The following is a 21,488-nucleotide window of genomic DNA, read 5'->3' as shown; positions in this document are numbered from 1 at the left end:
GGCCCCGCGCGGGACAGGGCCGCGCCCGGCGCAGCCACCCCGGCCCCGCCGCCGCTCGGGGGGGGGGGGGGGGGGGCGCTTCGGGGCCGGGGGTCGCCCCCGCCGGGGCCCCGGGGCGGCGAACGGGGCGGCCGCGGTGCCCCCCCCGGGCTGCGGGTGCGGTGCGCGTCCCCTGCGCGGCTCTGCCGCGGCCCCCGGGGGCGGTGCGGGGGGGGGCGGGGGGGGGGCGCAGCGCCGAAGCGCCTTTTCCCCGCGGGAATGCGCGACGTGTCTGTACGTCACGTGCGACGTTTCCGCGTGGAAAGAGCCGCCCGCGCGCGGTGGCCTCGCCCGCCGACACGCGAGGCGGAGGCGGAAAGGTGCTTTTTCGCCGCGGTCACGGGCACCCTCCGCTGCGCGCGCGCGGGGTGGCACCCCGCGTTTGTCCGCGCCGTCCCACGTGCACGTGCTTCCTCGCACGCGTATCCCCGCGTGTGTCTGCGCGCCCCGCGCACGCCCGCGTGTGCAGGTACACCGGTACACACAGGGTACGGCGGCCGCACGCGCCCCGCCTGTCGCCGCGGGGGGGCTGAGACCGCACGCACTCAGCGCACGTGTCGCCGCCGGCCCCGCCCCGTCACGTGGCCCCCGCCCCGTCACGTGTCCCCCGCCCCGCGGACTACATCTCCCGTCAGGCCCCGCGGCAGCGCGGCCCGTCCGCCCCGCAGCCCCGCCATGGCCTCCGCCGGCGGCGCCGAGCCGGAGCGGCCGCACCCGAAGCCCTTCCTCATCGGCGTCAGCGGCGGCACCGCCAGCGGCAAGGTGAGACCCCCGGGCCGCTGCTCCGCGGGGCCCGGGGCCGGGCCCGCTGCCCGGGCCGCGCTCGGGCTCCGGCGGCGAGCGCCGCTTCCTCGCTCCGCTCCGGCCCCGGGCGCGGGGGGGGGGGGCGCTGCCCGGCGGGGAGAGGCTCGGCCCGGCCCGGCCCGGCGGGGACCGGGGCCCTCCCGCTCTGCCTCAGCCGCCCCCCCCCCCCGCTCAGTCCACAGTCTGCGAGAAGATCATGGAGCTGCTGGGGCAGAACGAGGTGGACCGGCGGCAGCGGAAGGTGCTGATCCTCAGCCAGGACAGCTTCTACAAGGTGCTGACCGCCGAGCAGAAGGCCAAGGCGCTGAAGGGACAGTACAACTTCGACCACCCGGGTGAGGCGGCTCTCCGCCGCACCCCTGAGCTGCGGCACGGGGAGGGAGTGGTTGGGGGCCGCTGGGTTTGCTGAAAGGGCTGGTCGGAGAGGCGACGTGTCAGCAGCAGAAGTGCCCTTTCGCCCCCCGAGACGTCTGTCTGTCTTTCACGCGCACGCATCGCTCCCACGAAAGCTGGGGCTAAGGGCCGTTTCGGTGCCCCTTTGCGGAGAGCGATGCTGGAGGGTTGGGCAGCATCCCGCCTCGCGCGGTGCTCTGCCTCCTCGCTCTCGGCTGTTGAGAGGCCCTGTAACAAACTACACCGTTCCCCAAATCCTTTCCTGATACGTCCTGTCCGCATAAACAGCTGCTCGCCTTGCTGGGGGGAGTGCTACGGACTGCAAACGGGACGAGGTTCTGCCCTTGGCCGAAGCCTAGAGCCGGCTGTAGGTTCACCAGGGTGGATAAGGAAAAGCATTAAAGATGTCTGAGGTTTTCCGAATTACTCTTAGCTAACAGGCTAAAAGAATTGCACAGAAGCATCCAATTACCAAGCGGTTTGGTAAAATTATACAATTACCAACTTCAAGTTTGGGTTCTTAATTTCATTGTATTGTAGCTGCTTATAAACAGCAAATTCTGTCTTCCTTATCTCTGTAACCCAGAGCAGCGATTCTAGTTTGGGCAGGGAGTGCTGGATTGCTGCTGGTAGGAAAGAATAAACCCTAAGTTCCTTTTTTCCTGGTGTAATACTGGACGGGGAGTTTTTCTTTCAGGTCTAGAAAATCTGAGCAGAACATTGGATACAGCTGCATCTGAACTTCTTCCGCTTTAAACCTTCCTCTTGCAGATGCTTTTGATAATGACTTGATGCATACAACCCTGAAAAATATTGTTGAGGGCAAAACGGTTGAGGTACCAACCTACGACTTCGTGACCCATTCGAGGTAGGTTTCACTTTTGTGTGAAGCCTCGGGGGGGGGTGGACGTCCCCAGCTGGGCCTGGGGACGGGCTGCGTGGCTGTGGTGCGAGACCCGTTGAACAATGAGCGGTGGGTGTTTTTTCCCGGCAGGCTGGCAGAGACAACGGTGGTCTATCCTGCTGACGTTGTTCTCTTCGAGGGGATCCTGGTTTTCTACAATCAAGACATTCGGGACATGTTCCATCTCCGGCTCTTTGTCGACACGGATTCCGACGTCCGGCTGTCCCGCAGAGGTAATGCTCTGCCGTCACGAGCAGCGTCAGCCAGCTCCTGTTCCTTGTCCATCCTCGGCCATGTGGTAAAGCTCATGGGTTTTATCTTCCCGTCCCAGTTCTGCGAGATATGAAACGTGGGAGGGACCTTGAGCAGATCCTCACCCAGTACACCACGTTCGTCAAGCCTGCCTTTGAGGAGTTCTGCTTACCGGTACTAAAGGTTTCACTAATTTTATTTGTGCGGTTTTTTTTTTGGTGGGGCGAGAAGGAGCAGGGTCGCTTGGGGATAAGCTGCGCTGTAGATGCAGCAGTGGTGGCTTTTGATATTCGCATTTCACGAGTCCCACGCTCTCCCCTCTGCCTCATCTATTTAACCATTACAAGCTGCTTGTTTAAGGAACTCAAATGGTTGGTCTCTTCTGCTCGCAAAGCACCATGCGAATCCCTAGAGGCTGCGCAGGTTTTCTCCCTGCCATGGCTGCTTTCGCGTGGGTCCCTTTGACTGAAACGCTCCCGCTCTGCATTTATTCTTAAGTCTCGCAGGAAGAAAGAAGAGCTTGGTTTCCAGCAGACTCTCTCAACAGGGCACGCTGGTGAAAACCTGGGGCAGACCATTATAGCGTCTGCTTGCTGCGCTATATAATGCGGGGCCAATTTAGGTGCTCACGTAATCAAATTAATTTGGAGAAAACCCCTTTGGGAATGAAATCTTGTATGCAGATTAAATAAGATTGAGAAGGCTAGCTCAGGCGCCTCTTCCTCTAGATCAAAGCAATTCTGGGATTGTGAAAGTACTCATTAGAAATGCTGAATTTGCCAGCCTTTTTATCAGTAGGGAGAAAAAAAAAAAACAGGGGCTCTATGGTGGTAAAGATCAATAAAATGTCATCAGAGGCAGGGAGGAATTTCATATGCACATTGGGTACCTTGGCTCTCAGCAGAGATTTAGCAATGGCTTGTGAAATGGTGATTAGAATCAGCTCTTAGCAAACAGGCCTCAGCCTCGAAGCCGGCGACCCATTTGAAGGGAATGTACTCTTCAGAAGTGTAAAAGCAAGTACTCCACGCTTGACCTCCTGCTTCTACCTGGTGATTCACTGCAAAGGGATAGTAAGAAGGAGCCCTGTCCTTAAATTCAGTGCCTGTTAGCCTTCTCAATTCATTTAGGCATTACCATGACTGAGAGCTTTAGCTTCCAGCCCCAGAGCACAGAAAGCCCTCTCTCTATCTTTGCCCCCAGCTTTCTGGCATTTGGTGGCTTTTCCCTAGAATAAAGCTGGCTTTTCCCTAGAATAAAGCTGGCTTTTCCCAGTAACAGTCTCCACCATCGTTGCTGTTTTGCAGACAAAGAAGTACGCAGATGTGATCATCCCCCGTGGAGTTGACAACATGGGTAAAAGGGAGTTTGGTTCTCTGCCTGATTTCTCTGGGGAGACCACCTTTGGGGTTGGGAAGAGAGCAGGTGACACACCACTGCCTTGTTTGCATGCTTCTAAGGAAAGGTGTTTTGCTGGAGGGGAGCAGGGGAGGGAGCTGCTCAGAGCCTGAGTGGGATGACCAGCCAACCAGCCTGCGGAGGGCTGGGAAAAGGGACATGGGATTGGGGATGCAGAGCAGGACACCAGTGTTAAAGCTGGTCCTGCAGTTGCTGGTTTCTGTTGAGGTCTGACCTTGCTGCAGAGGGCAGGCATAGTTTCATTGAAGGGCTTGTTGTTAAAACTTGAACCGAACAGGGCTGGATGCTCCACGTTTTCTAGATAGCTCGGCCAAGAAAGCCCTCGTGTCCTAGATTTCCCGTTTCTCTCTGCAGTTGCTATAAACCTCATAGTGCAACACATTCAAGACATCCTAAACGGAGACATCTGCAAGTGGCAGCGAGGGGCAATGAACGGACACAGTCGGACCTACAAGCGCCCATTCCCTGAGCAAACGGAGAGCAGCAGCGTGCTAGCAGCCGGCAAACGCTCCCACCTGGAGTCCAGTAGCCGCCCTCACTAACCTCTCAGCGTCTGAAGGCTTTGCCTCTGGTCCAGACCAACACTGAAGACAACTTTGGGGAAGGACTTCAAGAGAATGGTTGGTGAAGTGCCCTTTAAATCATCCTAGCGGCAGAGGGGATACTGGTGTGAAACCTCTGGCAGAGGGGAGAGGAAGGAGTTGGCCTACTGCCCCTCTCCCCTCCAAAGACCCTCCCTTTTCTCCCTACAATGTCTGGAGTTATTATGTTACTTGATGAACTGGTCAAAGGCAGTTGCTACTGGCCTCTTTTTAATTTTTCAAAATGAGATCTAATGCCGAAGTCTCCCCTGAAAATTAAGTGCTACCAGGTGATTAGCAATTTCTCTGATGACGATCTTCCTTAGCAGGAAAATTAGCTGGCTGTTTTTTCAAAAGAAAACCCAGTCTCTTTATCTAAGACTAGCTTACACCCTGTTAATGTAAACAAGCAGGTGCAGTCCTTTCTCTTTTCCACCTTGTTGGGACCTTGAGTTCTGGCATTGCTCTCCTTTTCAGCCTGTAGTAGCATGTGGGGGCAGAAGGATTGACCTGTAGGGGAATCTCTCCCCTGAGGTAGAGATGAAATGGAGACTGGCTGGGACAAATGGGAACTTGCAGTCCATCGGGGGACAAGCCCAAGAAGTTGTGTGATTCTGGTTCCTAATTTATTCCTTTCTAAGCTCCTGAACCTTGCTACATTGTATGATTATTTTTTTGTACCCAAATAGTCTCCTCTACCACAGTTAGTTACTGAATGTGTGAGCTCCAACTGGATTGAGTTGCTCATGGAAACAGAAACCTGACCTTGTCAGTATTAGTGTCTTTTAGGGCATTTCTGTACTGCTGGTTGCGGATTCTGCTGGGCGGAATCCATCCCTGTCCAGAGCTGGGTGGCAAGATCAGCAAGGGGGAAAGCTGTGAATTGCAAGGCCTTCCTCCTGATGGCACGAACAGCTCTCCGGACATCCTTCTACCCTCAAACAGGGTCAAAGCGCTTGCCTGGCACTCAGGCAGTTTAAACTCAAGAACGTCTGGTTTTCTAAAAAGAGCAGACAAGAGGCTGGAAGTATAAACAGTGACAACATCCCAGTTTCTGTAGCTTACCCCGGATAAGTGATACTGCAGTCACATGAAGTTTCTGGAAAAAAAATTCTGAAATGAAGTGCTGGTTGGGCCTTTCAGAATGTCCTTGTGGTATCCTTCCTGAACCTGGACTGACTTACTTACGGTGTAATTTCAAGAACAGGGGTGGGGGGAAATATTAAGAGGAACTTTTTCATATTTGCTAGTTTTCTAAAACCAGGGTCTGGCTGTGTTGGTTGTGGGTGTGTTACTTTGGCTAATAAACAAAATGAACAAACAGTGAGCAGAAATGACCGTTTTATATAAAAGGTGTTTGTGCTACTTGCACCACACCAGCACAAAGGTACAGGAAGGAACACTTCTGGAGATGCTTTTATACTCAACAGTTCTTTCTCCCCTGAAATCAGAATTGTTAGCTTTAGTTCTGTAAGGCCTGAAGCTTTAGAGGAAAAAAAACAAAAACTTTTTTTAAAAAAAAAGAAAGCAGTTTGCACTGTTACCCCTACAGTCTTTTCAACACTGGAAATCAGTAAAGGCTTGTTGTCTATGAATGATCTCTACGGTTCAGTGGTACAGCTCTGTAACGCTGAGGAGAAAGCAGTTCATTTCCTAACGGCTGCTGTTTAGCTCAGGGTGACAAGACTTTTTTAGAGTATGAGCTACTGCACTGAAGCATTAGTTATCAGGGCTGATTTAAGTCAGAGCAAAATAGTCACTAAAACCTACTTTGAATGACTGTGGAGTTTGATCATACCTTCCTCGGGGGGGGGGGGGGGGGGGGGGGGGGGCGGGGCTCAAAGCAGCCTTGAATAGCATTTCTTAGAGCAGTAAGGAACTCCACAGTAAAAAGCACCCTGGTCTGTCTAGGACTGCTGTTCTTGGTCAGCTGTGAGCTGTATTGCAAGATCCTGCTGCTGCAGCCATCCCAGTCCTTCACTTGCACCTTCTATGCTGTGAATTCCTCTGCTGCTGCAGGCCAGGACATGGGCTGAGTTACCTACAATGTTTTTACCCTGAACCCATGTGTACAAGTTAGAGCAGGTTTCCTTGTTGGCACTTCTACCTTGCTCAGAGTTCCTCTTCCTATCAGATTTGAGGTGTAACCCTGCAGCCCAGCAAATAAATACAATACCGCCATTGCTAGTAACAGGCCACAGGCGTCATTTGAATGCCGCAAGGCTAAAGGATTCTTCTGGCTCTGGCTGACTTCTTGGCCTGCCTGAAGCTTCGTTTTGGCTTGTTTAGCTCTAACAGCAATTTTTTAATGTCTGTTTATTTTTGCTTAGCTTCGTAAAAATTATGGTTATGCCAAATGATTATACCTAGATAATAGTAACAAGTCATTATTCTGTGCAGGATGTACTATTTATAAACTTAGCTTAATGCCGTACTGTAATGAAACAGGGATGATTGATAGCACAGCATTGAAAGTGGGGGCAAAGAATGCATTGTTGAGGAATATAGTCATGGGATGACGCTGAAGACTGCAGGCTGATAGTTGAAGATGTGTAAACTTCGGAGCTAGGAGAACCCAGTTTTTTAGGAGTAACAAAGAAAACAGAACAGTATCCAATATGTTGGAAAGTATCCATTTATAGTAACTTGTTGTAACATGGAATTGCAGACCTAAGTGTCAGGGAACATACAAAATAGTGCTAAATGCAACATAGTGCAAGATGGAAGAAACCATCAACATCATACTCCCAGGAAGGAGGGAGAAGAAACCCTCGCAGCATGCTCTTCCCAGCAAACGAGCAGGGATGCTGTTGGCTGACGTTAGCAACCTTCAGAGCCCGAGGGGCAGTGGAAGGGTGAATGTAACAGGGGCTAGAGATGGGGAATTGTGCTCATAACAGCTATATTACTCTTGAGACTTTTTTTTTTGGTAACAGTATTCTTTTATTTTCTTTTTCTGTAATAATTAGATCTGGACCACTGTCAGTTATTTGATCAGACTGTTAAGTTTCAATTATACTAACAATAAATTCTTGGCTTTGCATAAAAGGTGTTTCCTCTTGCCTGTAACAAGATTGTAATTGTTACTGTTTTCGGATAAGGATGTTCCAGCTGTCCTTCCAGCGCAAGTCCTTGAGTTCGGTAACAGACAGTGAGGGCTCCCCGTAGGTCACGGGGCTGAATGTGCAATAGACAAGGTAAACCGAAGAGAACCAGGCTACGATCAACGCACTGAACATGCTCGTGAGAAGCAGAGATCTGGGATGAGAGATGGAAAGAGGAGTCACGTTACACCAAGGCTGGCGAAACACTTCATCCAAAAAGAAGACCTAAATCTGGCCTATCTTCTCCAAAGGCAAATGACAAAGTGTGGCCACTGCTGGAAAAATCACTGCTTTCCCTGCAGCAGTTTGCCAAGGTGACAACCCTGGAGAGAAGAAATTTGTCACCTCTCTTGTCTATCTGTTCAAACCAAATACCTGCAGAAATGATCGCTGAGATGCTGTAATACAATGGGAATCAGAAGAATCTGGAATGTGAGGGCTGGCAGGTAGTGGTAGAGGAAAAGTGTTTTCTCCATCAGGAAGAAGGGCAGGTAATTCACAGCCCAGCCTCCAACACAGATCCCTCCAGCTGATACCCACAGCTGCCATGCATCTGCAGGAGACAAGAGAGATGATAGCAAAGCATGGACCCTGGAAACCTGAAGTCTCCAAGATACTGCCTACTGTCATGGGTTTTTTTCTTTTTTTCTTTTTTTTTCCCCCTACTCTCTAGAGTTTGTGCTAATATGACCTTTAACTTGAACACACCCAGCTGAGGGAAACGGTTAAATTTTGTCACACTTCTATGAAGTACCCATCAAGACAGATTATAGCCAACATGAAGCAGCTTCACAGCATGACAAGAGAATGTACAGCCAGAAAGGTCAGTGTCAAACTGCCCGACCACACAGAGGAGATGGTACCACTGCTGGAATGAACACATCTAAAATAAACCCCTCCCCACACAGCCAGTACCTACCTCTTTTAAATCATCACAAAAGGGCTCAGTAGAATCCAAATCTAATGCCTGGAGCTTTCTTACATGCAAGGAATGATTCAAATAAATAGTATGCTGGTTACTGTATTGTCTCATGAGGCGATGGTCACATTGCGATGACCATAATCAGTCTCTTCATGGGCTACTCTAGATGTCTGTGTGTCCCAAATAAAAATTTCAGGGTTGGGGGGGGCGGGCAGGAAAAAGTGCTAGCATAGCAAAGCACATAGTTGTAAAAAAAAAAAAAAAAAAAAAAAAAAGGCTTTGGATCCATTAAAGCATAGCAGAACAAGAGACAACCCCCCACACACACCTTGACACACACACACACACAATGGAAGCAGACCTTCAGGAATGTCATAAATCTTTCTCCTTCGTCGTACCAAGTACCACAGGGACAGACACGTGTAGACCAGAGCAGCAGCATTAGCTGAAGCCCAGGTGACAACATTCCCAAGGAGGTGGATCTGCGCCTGAAGGATAGAAGATGGTCTCAGCCAGCAGCAGGAACACGCTGCAGTTCTTTTAGGTAAGTTTAAGTTTAAATATTACCTACACATACTAGCTAAATTAAACACCAGAATGTGCCTGGCTAGTAACCTGATCTTTGCTGGAACAAAGCTAGTTGATAAACTTTGCTGCTTTAAGACTCTTTCGTGATGTAAGGCATTTAAAAGATGCTATTGGAGATATTAACTCATCTTCTAAATAGACTTAATAAAGGAAACTATTAAACTGCAGTTTTCCTTTACAAAAAAATAAAATGTGCAAGAAGACATGATTTAATTAAAAGCAACTACTGTATCACATGCCAAAAAAAAAACCCCAAAAACCAACCCCAATCTTCAGGGAAAATATATTGTTAATAAAGGAAGAGTCCATCCTGGAGCATTTCCTTGGCTGGAACTGCAGCCCTGCTCTCTCTCACACTCATGGAGCTGACGCCTGAACTGAAGTCTGCTTTCTTCACCAGGTTCACGTTTACTTCTACCTCTTGTACTTACACCAGAGGTCGGGTGGAGCCAGTAGGCAATGTTTGTGTCCATCGTGATCCACTCAAGAGCAGAGGAGCTGTACTTATGTTCTGTGTCTTCATTTTTTAATGTGAGTATTTTCCACTAAGAAAAAAAAAGTAAACCAACAGAAGGCTTTCAGAATTGGAACAATGAGTGGGATAGCAGGCATGGGTGAACAGCTCCAGATGTAAGATGGTAAGTTCTTAACCTGGGCGTGGAGAAAGCTTTTGCATATCTCACACTGGCTATTGATCAATGAAATGGCTTTATTTTGTTACATAATGCACTTTCCTTAGTGAATTTCTGCAGTGTTAGTAAGGGGCATCAACACTACTGATTGCCTATAGAACATGTTACAGCTCAGTTTCAGACTGCTTCTGGGTGCCCAACTGATCTTCCTCCCCTTTCTTTTTTTACACAATCACTTGGGTATTCATTACTGAATAACATACTTGCACAGTTCTCTAATGCCCTTCTAAGTGCATTCAGAAATATTTTTTTTCAGCGAGGAAGCCAAACTACTCTGTCAATCAACAAGGAATAAACAATTCAGGCTCAGAGTTTGCAGAAATGTTCAGGTTCCTGTTCTGCAGCAGAAGGAAAGATGAAGGGAGTAAGAAGACACTCACCTGCAATTCCATGAACTTTGCCATGAAGCTGAGGTTTTTACTTATGTCCATCTGTGTGGGAGAGTGGAGTTCCACTTCCCTCTCTTTTTGCTCTTGGCCTGGAAGAAAACAGCATAGCTCAGGAATAACCACATAACAGGTAGAAAGCTAGAAAGGGGAGAGAGCACATATGATATACCCCTGGCTCCTCACACTCCCGGGAGGCCTCCTCCAATACACAGTCTAACTCGGAGCACGCTCTAAGGGGATTTGTAAGGATTCTGACATGATGATAGAGCCAAAACCTGCTGAACACACCTACACACGATACCACGTTCCCATCAACACGAAGCCTCCCCCAGTCACAGAAATTTCCTTCGAGAACATGGCTGAGACGTACTTTTCCCATATCTGTGCTCTTCCACATTCCACACCATGCTCTGGTGGTAACCTTTGGACAGCTTCTCTCCAACCACCTCCAGCTGCCGGTATCCCCACTCGGGTAAAGATGCTCCACTGAGCTGAAAGTGAAAGATGACTGTAAACTTACAGCCCTGCCAATTTGAACTTCAGGATGGAAATTCCTAGGCCCTGCCTGAGCAGTGGATCACAGCAAGGGACTGCTAGAAAGTATGGGACGAGTCACCATGCAATACTGTCTCAACAAATGCTACAGCCATAAAGTCAGTGATTCTGGGAAACTCTGTGATGAGATCCTTAACCATTCCAGCTGCTGTCACACACACTATACACAGACTCAGCATCAGTTTCTAAGGCAGTATCTAAGCCCCAGGTGTGAACAGTGTTCACAACATCCTGAGAAGCAGGACAGCTCTGCAGGCTGAAAAGGAATGAAGTATGACTACCTGAAACACATGCTGCCCTTTTATCACATTGAGCAAGTTTATAATTTCCTTTTATTTACTTATTTGTTTATTTGTTTTAGTGGTTTAGGCATTTTTTGAGCAGAGAGATTAGTAGCTCATGAGATTATGAGAACTGCATGGAGGAAAAGCTATCGGCAAATAAACATAAATCGACTTGCCTTTAGCACTGCAGAGGTGTTCACGTGAACAAACCTCACTTCTGACAGAATTGTCTTCCACACGTCTGTGTCAGACTCCCGATTTACAATTTCCTACAACAGAAAGATGTCTTTTGATCGTCATGTTGTCTCAGCTGTTTCTGCTGGAATATGATGAGCTCCTCCCTTCCGTTTGACCACTCACCACTCTCCAAAGGTTCTGTGCTGGCATGGAGATGTTATAATCAATATAGCAGGAAACTTCTTGGGAGTGGGGGCTAAGAGGGGCAGCAACATCATGCCTAGAAAACAAGTAAAGATCCTCCAACACCTTTCCTAAACTCATATAAAAAGCAAACCCATAAAGGTATTGAATTGGCTTAGACCAGATTCAGTAATAAAGCAAAACCAAGTAACTTATTTATACAGATTGCACTGTTTACTCTGAAAGAGAACACTCCCCACTACCAAGAGCTGCCAGGAACAGGCTCAGAGGAAGCCAGTACAGATGCCTGCTGTGCCAGACTGAAGAACAAGCACTGATTGTGACAAACAGAGACACTGTTCACTGGGGTTTCCAATAATGAACAAACTAGGTTTGGAAGGGACATAGCAAAAACCCAAGCTCAGAACACCCCCCTTCCTAATGTGAGTGATATTCCAGTACATGCAGACACCCTTTGGGAAGCAGTCAGGAGGCAATTTCATACTACAGTCTTTACAAAAAAGGCGAGAACCTGTGGCAACCACCCACAGCACACTGCATTCTCCAACACATCTTCCTAACTTTCAGAGCACATCCTTCATGCAGGAGTATGCCATCAAAGTCAGTGGAGCTGGTAGATGACTTAGGGTTAACAGTCACACAAAATACTAAATATCTGCACCTGCCCGGAGCAGAGGCAGCGAAGGGGCAAGGATGGAGACTCACCAAGGGACTATGTATTTAGGAATCTGCAGAACTACCATGAATTGTGAACATGGGTAACATCACCATTAGCCCCTCTAAAGGCCACTTGTAGGAAGACCAGAAACAGCTAGCAGACACTGAACAGTTTGTGATTAGTATCAATCCCACCACCGAGTCAACTGCAAAATTGAAACAGCATACAGCATCCTTTCTCTGGGCCACAGGAATGGCTTATATAACTAACCACATTAGCCCCACCTTAAGAATCCATGAATAACAGGCAATTTATAGCATATCTGAATGCAAGGGCCACTGCGCTTCAACCCCGAACAGTTATTCCGAGAGACAACCGAGCAGAATGAGCCAGCAGGCTCGGCAGAGCAGAGGATGAGGAAAGGACTTACGTGTTGAGGTACCGAGTCGTGATGCCGTGGACGAGCTGCACGATGTGTCCGTGCCTGACGGGACGGGGTGGGTTACTCACCACCAGCTGCTGCCTGGTGGAGTGACACCCAAGAGGAAGTGGTTACATTCTTCTTTATATATAATGCAACCTTGTCATGACCAAACTGTTAGGTCAAGAAGCTGCAGGCAGGGACAGACATTTAGGCAGTAAGATGAGAAATTCAAGCAATCTATAGACTGTACCAGAATGGAAACAAAGCTCATCAAGGCAAAGGTAAGTTAAGGGCAGAATGACTCAGAGGATCGCTAATGGGATACCGACACCCAAGCCATTATTAGGTCAGTGATCTGAATCCAGGTCAGTCAGGAGCGAGTTCAGATTATTCCCACCACACAGCTGTTTGGTAGCTTCTGTGAAACGAGTAAGTGTTTCAGTGAGGTCTGACAGGTGTTTGTACTACAACTGATGTCACTTTTGGCAGAATTATGAGAGAGATCAATGGCTATCTCCACCACGAAGACCAAAATCTCATCTTGCCTCCGGACAGGGCTAGGGTATGCTTTGGCAGTGGGGAATGCTGCAGTTCACCTAACTGCTGCCTGTGTTTTACCATTCTATAGGAGGACTTCATATCCTCCAGGGCTTGTAGAAATCCTGAGTTTGAAGAATTTTAAGAAGATACTGTGTTTCTGTGGTTCTGGTAGAGTCCCTACTTGAAAGGTTTGCACTATGGACAAACATTCCCAATGTGGATATGATTTATAATGGCACACAGTCTGTCTGGTAGGACTGTTTATACAGTTCCCAGAGCAACATAAGAAACCTACAAAAGCAACAACTTTTTGATCAGTATGAAATGATATCACACAAGGGCTTTTACTGGCAAAACTACAAGAACAGAGCCCTGCTCCTCACTGACAGTTACAATGGCAAAACACTTCAGCACGAACCCAGCCTCTCAGGCACAGGCACCCACTTGGAATCCCTCCCCATGTGGCAGATTCTACAGCTCATCCCACACTTTAAATACAAAGAAACACTCATTCTGCAAAAGTGATTTCTGCTCTCTTCTGAGACCCATTCAAGTTTGATAAAACTCATCAAGGCGCTCTAATGCCATGGCTCACACACTTCAAAAAGCAGAACTTCCCTTTCATGCAAAGTGCCTGAAGAGTTCCCACCAGTCTCATGAGTCTTTAAAGTTCCCCTTGTGCACGGCACAGCCCACGTTCTGGCAGAAGCAGTTCAGACAGAGTTTCGGAGTCCTCAGTAATGTTTTTACCATATTGAGGAGGATTGTGCAAACAACCGCCCTGACCAACTCTGCAGCTGAAATTACTTGCTCAGGATCACACATGGCTTCTACACCATAAGCAGAAAATAGTTATGTCCAATCAAGCTATGCCCTGGTTAGGTTTTGGAAGCATATAGAAGCTATGCTTACAGCAGCTTGGCATTTAAATCTCTTGGATACTCACATTCCAGGGTCTTTGACAATCCACCAGTTATTCACATCCTTGAAGGGATAGCAGGTCACCTGCTGTTGATGGGAACTACCTCGGCCATTCTCATACCTGTACAGAAGGTTAAAAAAACTCACAAGTGTCTAATAGCACATTTCTGTGCTCAACAGAGTCACAGCAATACCAACCAGCACAAGATCACTGGCTCCATTCCTAGAGAGCACAGAGAATCTTGTGCATCTGCAGTGTGCTCTGAAGGATTAATGAAGAGATTGCCAGGACTCAAACGGATGTACTTGTGGGTGAAGAACCAGAGCATACTTTCACCCTAACAAAACAGACCCAACCAGATTCCTCACCTGATGGGATAAGTATTCGTGTGAGAATGGAGCCAACACTGCATGGGCTTGCCCAACACGTTCCGCAGAGTAATCTGAGAGCCGTAGGCCACTTCTAAGGGCTGACCCTGAGTGATTCGGGCCAGCCCACCCTGAGAAACATAATGATAGGATAAGTGGAAAGAAGAAGAAACAATCCAGAGACTGTTGAAATTCTATTAAGAGTGACTAGTCATTTTAACAGAGCAGTATCTTAGAACAATGCCTTCTCATTTGGTTGTATCTACAAAAATCAAGTCTTGCAGCATCATACTCAGCAGACAGTAAATACACCAATGCCTGAAAGACTACAGGGTCTTAGGGATTATGCTGTTCTAAAAGACAGATTAAGGACTCTTATACAGAAAATCATACTCTCATCCTGTAGTATACAATGTCATAATTTAAGAATTCAGTACTGTATCTACTTCTGTGGAGTTTTCGGTAGGAAGGGACAAATCTTCAGCAGAAGACTGAATATACTGTTCTTCGTTCACTGGGAAAAACTTTTCATCTGTTATTAGGATTTCAGTCATTACTGCATTACCTTAAAGCAGTACTACAGCAGCAAAGTAGTTAAATGACATAAAAGGAACAAATAGGCAAGATCAAAGGAACAAGACTGCACACCTTTCTTCTGATAGTGAACACAAGACAGATTTCCCCCTCTTCTCCCCTAATAAATCAGTTTCGTGACCACTTTTCCTTTACCTCTAAGCTGGCTTGGAAAGCACTTGTCATAATCTGGTCATGAGGCCCAGATCGATACAGCAAAGTCAAGTGAACATAGAAGAAGGACAGGTACATTGCCATTGGGATGATGATGAGGGCCAGTCCCCTAGCTAGAAAATGGCACATCAAGGAAACCTAGAAGAACACCGAGAACTCAATGGTTTCATGCTCCAGATATTAAAAATATTAAAAATACCAGTGTGCTTGGCTTGTTTCGTTTGTCTTTTTTAAATTTCCCCAACCACCCTCATTCAGCTATAATTTTGTGGACAGCTGGATAACTTCCACTGAGGATTTGAACTGGAGCCAGCAGGAGGTATGTGAAACAGTATAGGTTTTGAGCCACAAATCACCAAGACATGGATAAGAGCAGAGAAGCCAGTCATCTTAAATTTAATGCCATCTTCTCCAGCAACTGAGCTGGGAAACCGTTCTATGACAGGAGGGTTTGCAGACTATGACAAGGAATTTTATTACAAAAACCATCTACACGACAGCATCATTAGCTGTGGGTTTGCAAGGCTGCTGGCTGGCTCCTGTACTGAAAAGTTACACATAATATATTTTGCCTGTTGTGCTGCCTACATTTGAGAAGTTCTGGTCTCCTATCATGTGCCAGAAGTGGAGTCCTGCGATGGCCAAGAGCAGCATATAGGTAAACAGGCCCATATATTTCACTCTGAGAAGAAAGTGCATAAAAAATGAACACAGTTACAAACTACACAATTACCTAATACAAGACATAAACATTCAAACTTTCTCTTGAACAGGATGCATTAAAGTCCAAGGACTTCAATCCATGACAAGTTTGGTACAACAACATAAATAAGCCTGAAGACTTTGACACCGGAAGATATCATTTGTTTGCCAATTACATTAAATAACCGCAGTGACAGAGAACCTTATTGATAACAAGGTAGCAGATCACAAAGCACAGAGTCCCTAAATTCAGACTTGCTGAAGCTTGAGGCAACTAAGAGGGAGGGATGAAATGCTGATGCTAATTTATAGCATAAAGCCATCTCTGAGAAATGTTCTTCCCAGGACAGTACCCTCTAATACCTGGTATTGCCCACTGTCAATTGACATCCTCTCTATAGAAATTATCTAACCCACTAAAAAGTCACAGAGATGTCTGCTTAGAACAGCAGCAAGAATCAGTCTTGAAAATCCAAAGCCCCACTGATACCTCAGATGGCAGGCAGGGAAGTCAGCTTATTGAAACGAAGACAGACATCATCACTTACCCAACTGCACAAGAACAAGCTACTCCAGTCAGCAGAAGCCAAAACCACCAGCTTCCAGAGAAGGAACTTAAATAAAAGGACACAGGAAAGGATGTTATGGTGAGATGTGGGCACCTTCTTAGCATCCTGAATCCAGGTAATTTAACTTGAAAAAAACTTGCCGGACTCCACTATTCCTTATTCTACTCAGAAGTATCTCATTCTGAACCTCCCATGCCACCAACTCTCAGTCCTGACCTACAGGGTGTTGTTAAACGTACTTCTCTGTATCCTGAAAACCAAAACTGAACGCTACCTGCCTCTGATACTACACATAAAAGAAATGTATTAAATCACGTGCTGGGCTCAGTTTAAAGATAATTTTACTTTACTAAAGATTACTTTATCCTCTGCAAGGATCAGAGAACATGTGAAGTCACAAAAAAAGAGACAAAGATCTCTAAATTCAGTGCCTCTAAACAGTTACAAAGGAGCGTTAAGTGACCTGTTATCATCAGTGTTTCTGTGCACCTTCCAATAAAAAATCTGGGTGGGTAAAGGAGTGCTCCCAAGGGATTTTATTTTTATTGTCAAATAAAAAAGACAATGTCGCTACCAGTTAAAACAGTCTTTAATACTGCTCAGAAGAGAAAACTTCTGGGGAAGCCATATAAGAGGTCAAAGCATTGGATTTTACAAACAGATTAAGTGAGTTGCAGTACGGTGAAGTGACTGACAGAAAAAACCCACACAGTCTGTGACAAAAAAGAGTTACCACAAGAATATCCAAAAGTATGGGAGACAATCCAGCTTTACCTGTGCCTTTGCAAATTGTAGAATTTCAGGTAGGACAAAACTGCAAGTAGGATAAAAAAAATCAATATTGCTTCCAGGAGCATGAACCTTGACTGAGTGATCAAAGAGTTCTCTGTTGGAAAAGAGAGACAGACACAAAATTAGAGAAACTTATCTACAGGCAAGTGCTACCTCAGACAATCGCATCATTATCCAACAGAAGGACCCTTTAAGGACAGCCAATTCATTTGCAATCTTGCTGACTATAATAGGGAGGTGTTGGGTTTAAAGGGACAAAAACCTTCCAGCAGGAGCAAAGTACATGGCCATAACTGTCTCCAAGGACAAAGAGGTGAGCAAGTAGTGAAGTCTGGCAGGAGGCAGATAAAGGTGCTGTGCTTGCTTACAAAGGCAAAGGGAATCAATGCTGGGAAATCGAGAGGGGTGCCGCTCAAGGCAATGAGAGTCAAGGCAGTGACCCCAGTAGGCAATGAGCATGATGACAAATCTTCAAGAAAGGGAGCTGCAATGAGCTGCTTTGTGCAGGATTCCCTGAGCCAGAAGCAGACCAGTCGGTAGCTAGGAGAGGTTTCTCTTGTCAGACTGCTAAAGGGCTGTTGAGAGGCTCTTTCCCTTTCAGGCAGCTGCCAGCAGACCCTCAGAGAAAAAAACCTACTGATTTATACACACCAGAACAGTGTCAAATCATGGTGCTAAGGACACAGACTGGTTTGCTGCAGTTTGGAAATGAAGAAATTTGATGAGCTCTAACTGTAATACTTATAGCAGGTCGTCCTGCTTTTAAAAACCAGGATGTTGTAACTTATCCTGTAAACCTCTGAGGAAGAGAGTACAGGCCTCCTCGGATGCAAGAAACGCGGTTTTCTGTGAGGCTGTTAAGGCTGCCCATTGTGCTTAATAATGAAATGAACTTGTATACAGCCTCAGCCTAGAATGGCAGCCTGCTGCAGAGCTGTAAGGATAGGGGGGACCAGAGAGGCTCAGCAGCAACTGATACAGGCCAGGGCTGAAAGTGGGCTCCAGTGTGTTGTTCGCTTTCTGTGGGGAGATGCTTCTCCAGCCTTTTATGTGCCCTAAAAGTTCACAAGGGGAAAAGGGACCCTTCTCCCGCTGTATGAAGAATGGGGCCCAGGGGAATAATCTTACCTAAAAGAATCAGAAGAGCAGCTCCAAGTGCAGCACAGTGAGAAAACTGCAGTTCTACCAAAATCTGGTATGCTAAAGGCACACAGAGAGCACCAGCCAGTGCTGGCAGGAATCGCAAGGACCAAACAGGAACATTCATGCTATATTCTGAAATAGGAGGCAACAGTGATGCACAAATTTGGAAACTATTAATTGCAGAGAAGACAGATCAATACAGAACTCCTTATGACTACAATAAGTTGTTGAATCTAACTCCTACTCTTACTAATTCATTGTCCATCTTGTACTCCTTAAACTGTTTTAACCAACTTAAAAAAATCTGTGCTATGGAATCATAGTGCCTTAAACTTCTGTTAGAGACCTGCAGAAGACTTGTTTAAGAGGAGAAGTGAAGGTTTCAGATAAAGCATTATTTACACTAGTCAGGCAAAAGGAATCTGTCAGCCACTGAAATACTGCTTACTTTCTCAGAAGAATGAGACAGCTAAAATCAGCTCTTACCAGCTCCAATCCTGTTCCATAAGAAGTTTCCATCAAATCCTCCTAAGTAACCTACAACATAAGCAACAATGCAGAATTACCAGTCTCAAAACAAGTATAAAAACTGGTGCTAAATTGGTCCTGGAACCATTTCCCAAACACATAGCTCTTCCATGCATGAAAGCCCTCTTTCCCAAAAGGGTCCTCTTTCGTATTGTTTTGCCTGCAGCAGTGCTTGATAATGTGCAGAGGCACGAAGAATATAAATGGGGAACAACAGACTCTGAGTGACAAAGTTACATGTATATTTAATCTCTCCTTCCCATACAGACACTTTTATGTTGTGCATATCTCAGCTACAGAAACTAACTTAGGCCTGAAAGTCTGCTTGTTGCCTACTACTTCTAGTCACTAGCAGTTCTCATCTTACCTTTCTCTTTATCCAAAGAGATATTACTGTTTATTGGATAACAATGAAGTAATGGATACATGGCTCCATCACCTCCCTAGTACTCATGCAATAGCCCCCTAACAATACTAAATAAGGAAAATCCTAATTCTCTCTACATCAGAATCTCTCAGTTGCCTTGTGCTTTTCCCCCGTAACAGGCTCTGACAACTCATTTCTAACCAACACTTCTCTATTCCACAGCAACAGGCAATAGAGACTTCCCACTTCCAGGAGACACCCTACCTCCCAAAGCTAGCAGCATATGGCCAAAAGGTGGACCACTGTCATCCACGAAGAAGATCCTCTTCATGTAGAGCGAAACAAATTGGCCGTAATAAACTTCATCAAAACTGAAACACAAGAGGCAGAAACACGACAAGTCTAACTGGAAGTATCCTGCAGGCTACGGGGATACTAGGGAAGAAAACACTGATTTGTTGGCAAAAGGCTAAGGATACAATGAAGCATGGTGGCTTTGCCCCCCTGCCTTCCCCTCAGGAGTTTCCATTAGGGAAACACTATCACCGTATTTATAGAGGCTGATATCAGGCAAGCTCTGCTCTTCCGCTCCTCCATTCTTACTCACAAATGTTTAAAAAACAAAAGTCTGTCATTCAAGTAGGAAATAAACTATTCTACTTACACTACAGCCCGTGGATAGGAAAGCCCCCAAAGGCGGCTTATTAATCCCATCACAGTCAATGCCACGAGGTTCATATTTATCTCCACAGTAACCACAACTGGCTTCTTCAGGAATCCCAACATCCTGTCAAAGGTCTGTCCAAACCTCCGAGAGCAAACAGAGAAGAGCAGCAGTCACCCTTTCGCTCAAAGCTAGCTGAAGATCATTTGACAGAAAGCACACACCACTACTTTCTGCTACAGTCAGATCACGGTAACTGATCTTCCAATGTTATCTCGCTTTCCGCATTTATGTGTTTTCTGCTGTATCTACAGGAGTAACTGTAAAAATGAAGGTACTAAACTAACACACTTAACTTTCCATCTGCCCTGCTTCAACATGCGTATGGTTCTCTGTCATCAATAGTAAGATAGAAACTTTGCTTATTCTTACACTGGTTCTGCAGAAACACAATAGCTGAATTCAAGCCTATATTCCCCTTTGTGCTAAGCAAACCTCCCAGCCCAAACGCTGATGCTGGTGATAGGCAAACCACATGCTCAGGCACCGGGCTGCTCAGGTAACTTTAAAAAAAAACAAACCAGAGTTACTTCCTTGCAAACTAAGAGTATTTCTTGGGGGGAGGAGGGGACAGAACCCGTAAACATCCTCTGTCTTAAAAAGCTGGCTGTTGGAGCACGGGTGTAGGTGCTGTAGGGCTCTAGTGCAGCCTGGTGGGGAGCGTTGCAGGCAGCAGGACTGAACTCCACTCCTCTAGGCAGAACTGCTAAAAGCTAGGTCAGAAAATAGTAGGGAATCACTGTTGCATCTCCTCACCTCAATATGACTGGAAGTTACCAGAATAAATCCATCTGCATGGCTTTGATCAGGGGAGAACAAAGCAAGATGCGAGCACATCACTACCATCAAGCGCGGTGCCTCTGTCCTTGTTTCTCACTACCTACAAAACACAAGTGCTATTCAGCTGCGCGTCGCCCCGTGAAACGCTTTTCTAAGAAGCCCCTTACAAAGCTGTGCTCTCCACTGGCACTGGGGACAGCACACCACTGCCCCACCTGCCTTTGGACACAGGCAGGCCATCACCTGCACCCTGCCATCGCCTCGCAGGCCCCGGGACCCCAAAGAACACCCTGATGGAGAGGATTCCGCTTCTCCCTGCAGCACAAGCAGGCCTTGAACCCTGGGGCAGGAGTGCAGCGCTACTTGCCCCCCTCAGACCTCATATGCCTCCTCAAGGAACCACTAAGCCCTCTACCAGGCTTTGTGTTCCCCTCCATGAGCCTTATGAGGGGGTAGTAGGACCACCAACCCCCCCCCCCCCCCCCAGGCCTTGTTCCCCCTTTTGAGCTCTATGGGAGGCAGCAGGACCACCGACCCCACACCCAGGCCTCACCCTGAGGCTTATAGGGTCAACAGGACCCACTAGCCACCCTGTACCCAGCCCTGTACCCACCCTTGAGCGTTTTTTGGGGCGGCATAAGACCCTTAACCTGCCACCAGGCCTCCCACCATCCCCTCGAGGCCTACGGGAGCAGCGGGGCCACCATCCACCCCCCATCAGGCTTCGCCCCGCCCCCGCCCCGGGCCTCGGGGCGGGCAACGGCGCCACTAACCCCACCGTTAGGCCTCGCCCCTACTCCCGTTGAACCTTACGGAGGTGAGCGGGGCGCAGGACTACCAGCCCCGCCATGCCCCGGGGCGGCAGCGGGACCGGAACCCCCCCGGCCCTGAGGAGACGGCGGCCCCCTCCCCCCGCT

The 21,488-nt window shown here is 47.4% G+C and overlaps 2 protein-coding genes across 5 annotated transcripts; one reads left to right on the top strand and one right to left on the bottom strand.

Annotated features, from left to right (window-relative positions):
* The first annotated feature begins 714 nt into the window (after positions 1 to 714).
* UCK1 (uridine-cytidine kinase 1) lies at positions 715 to 6,171 on the top strand. Its single transcript, XM_059828748.1, has 7 exons — positions 715 to 801; positions 1,019 to 1,178; positions 2,008 to 2,104; positions 2,231 to 2,373; positions 2,472 to 2,566; positions 3,700 to 3,748; positions 4,166 to 6,171. The coding sequence occupies exons 1-7, from the start codon at positions 715 to 717 to the stop codon at positions 4,351 to 4,353; spliced, it is 819 nt and encodes a 272-aa protein (XP_059684731.1). The 3' UTR covers positions 4,354 to 6,171.
* Positions 6,172 to 6,235: 64 nt separating this feature from the next.
* On the bottom strand, positions 6,236 to 21,457 carry POMT1 (protein O-mannosyltransferase 1). 4 transcript variants are annotated; one of them, XM_059828656.1, is made up of 21 exons: positions 21,380 to 21,457; positions 20,548 to 20,667; positions 19,732 to 19,875; positions 19,332 to 19,438; positions 18,659 to 18,709; positions 18,158 to 18,304; positions 17,012 to 17,123; positions 16,217 to 16,282; positions 15,555 to 15,648; positions 14,949 to 15,104; positions 14,220 to 14,350; positions 13,876 to 13,971; positions 12,396 to 12,488; positions 11,287 to 11,383; positions 11,103 to 11,195; positions 10,458 to 10,578; positions 10,079 to 10,176; positions 9,438 to 9,551; positions 8,780 to 8,906; positions 7,872 to 8,049; positions 6,236 to 7,650 (listed from the first exon to the last, which is right to left on the bottom strand). In XM_059828656.1, exons 3-21 carry the CDS (start codon positions 19,851 to 19,853, stop codon positions 7,476 to 7,478), a joined length of 2,178 nt encoding a protein of 725 aa, XP_059684639.1. In that variant the 5' UTR covers positions 19,854 to 19,875; positions 20,548 to 20,667; positions 21,380 to 21,457; the 3' UTR covers positions 6,236 to 7,475. The 4 variants fall into 4 exon arrangements, with proteins under 4 accessions (XP_059684639.1, XP_059684638.1, XP_059684640.1 ...); XM_059828655.1 differs by having other exon boundaries at positions 20,548 to 20,671; positions 21,385 to 21,457; XM_059828657.1 differs by lacking the exon at positions 14,949 to 15,104 and having other exon boundaries at positions 20,548 to 20,671; positions 21,385 to 21,457.
* Positions 21,458 to 21,488: the final 31 nt, after the last annotated feature.

The sequence above is a fragment of the Gavia stellata genome, chromosome 24 (assembly GCF_030936135.1).
Source record: "Gavia stellata isolate bGavSte3 chromosome 24, bGavSte3.hap2, whole genome shotgun sequence".
Classification (NCBI taxonomy): domain Eukaryota; kingdom Metazoa; phylum Chordata; class Aves; order Gaviiformes; family Gaviidae; genus Gavia; species Gavia stellata.
Note: the sequence above shows the minus strand (reverse complement) of the source record. Positions and strands in the feature narration are given on the sequence as shown.

Coding starts and splice junctions, on each gene's coding strand:
- POMT1 (XM_059828656.1), bottom strand. CDS start 19,853: ATGTTGGGATTCCTGAAGAAGCCAGTTGTGGTTACTGTGGAGATAAAT. Junction 15,105..15,554: donor GAGACCAGAACTTCTCAAAT/GTAGGCAGCACA, acceptor GTGTTCTTCTAG/GTTTCCTTGATGTGCCATTT. Junction 11,196..11,286: donor CACAGAACCTTTGGAGAGTG/GTGAGTGGTCAA, acceptor TTTCTGTTGTAG/GAAATTGTAAATCGGGAGTC.
- UCK1 (XM_059828748.1), top strand. CDS start 715: ATGGCCTCCGCCGGCGGCGCCGAGCCGGAGCGGCCGCACCCGAAGCCC. Junction 2,105..2,230: donor GACTTCGTGACCCATTCGAG/GTAGGTTTCACT, acceptor TTTTCCCGGCAG/GCTGGCAGAGACAACGGTGG. Junction 2,374..2,471: donor CGTCCGGCTGTCCCGCAGAG/GTAATGCTCTGC, acceptor TTCCCGTCCCAG/TTCTGCGAGATATGAAACGT.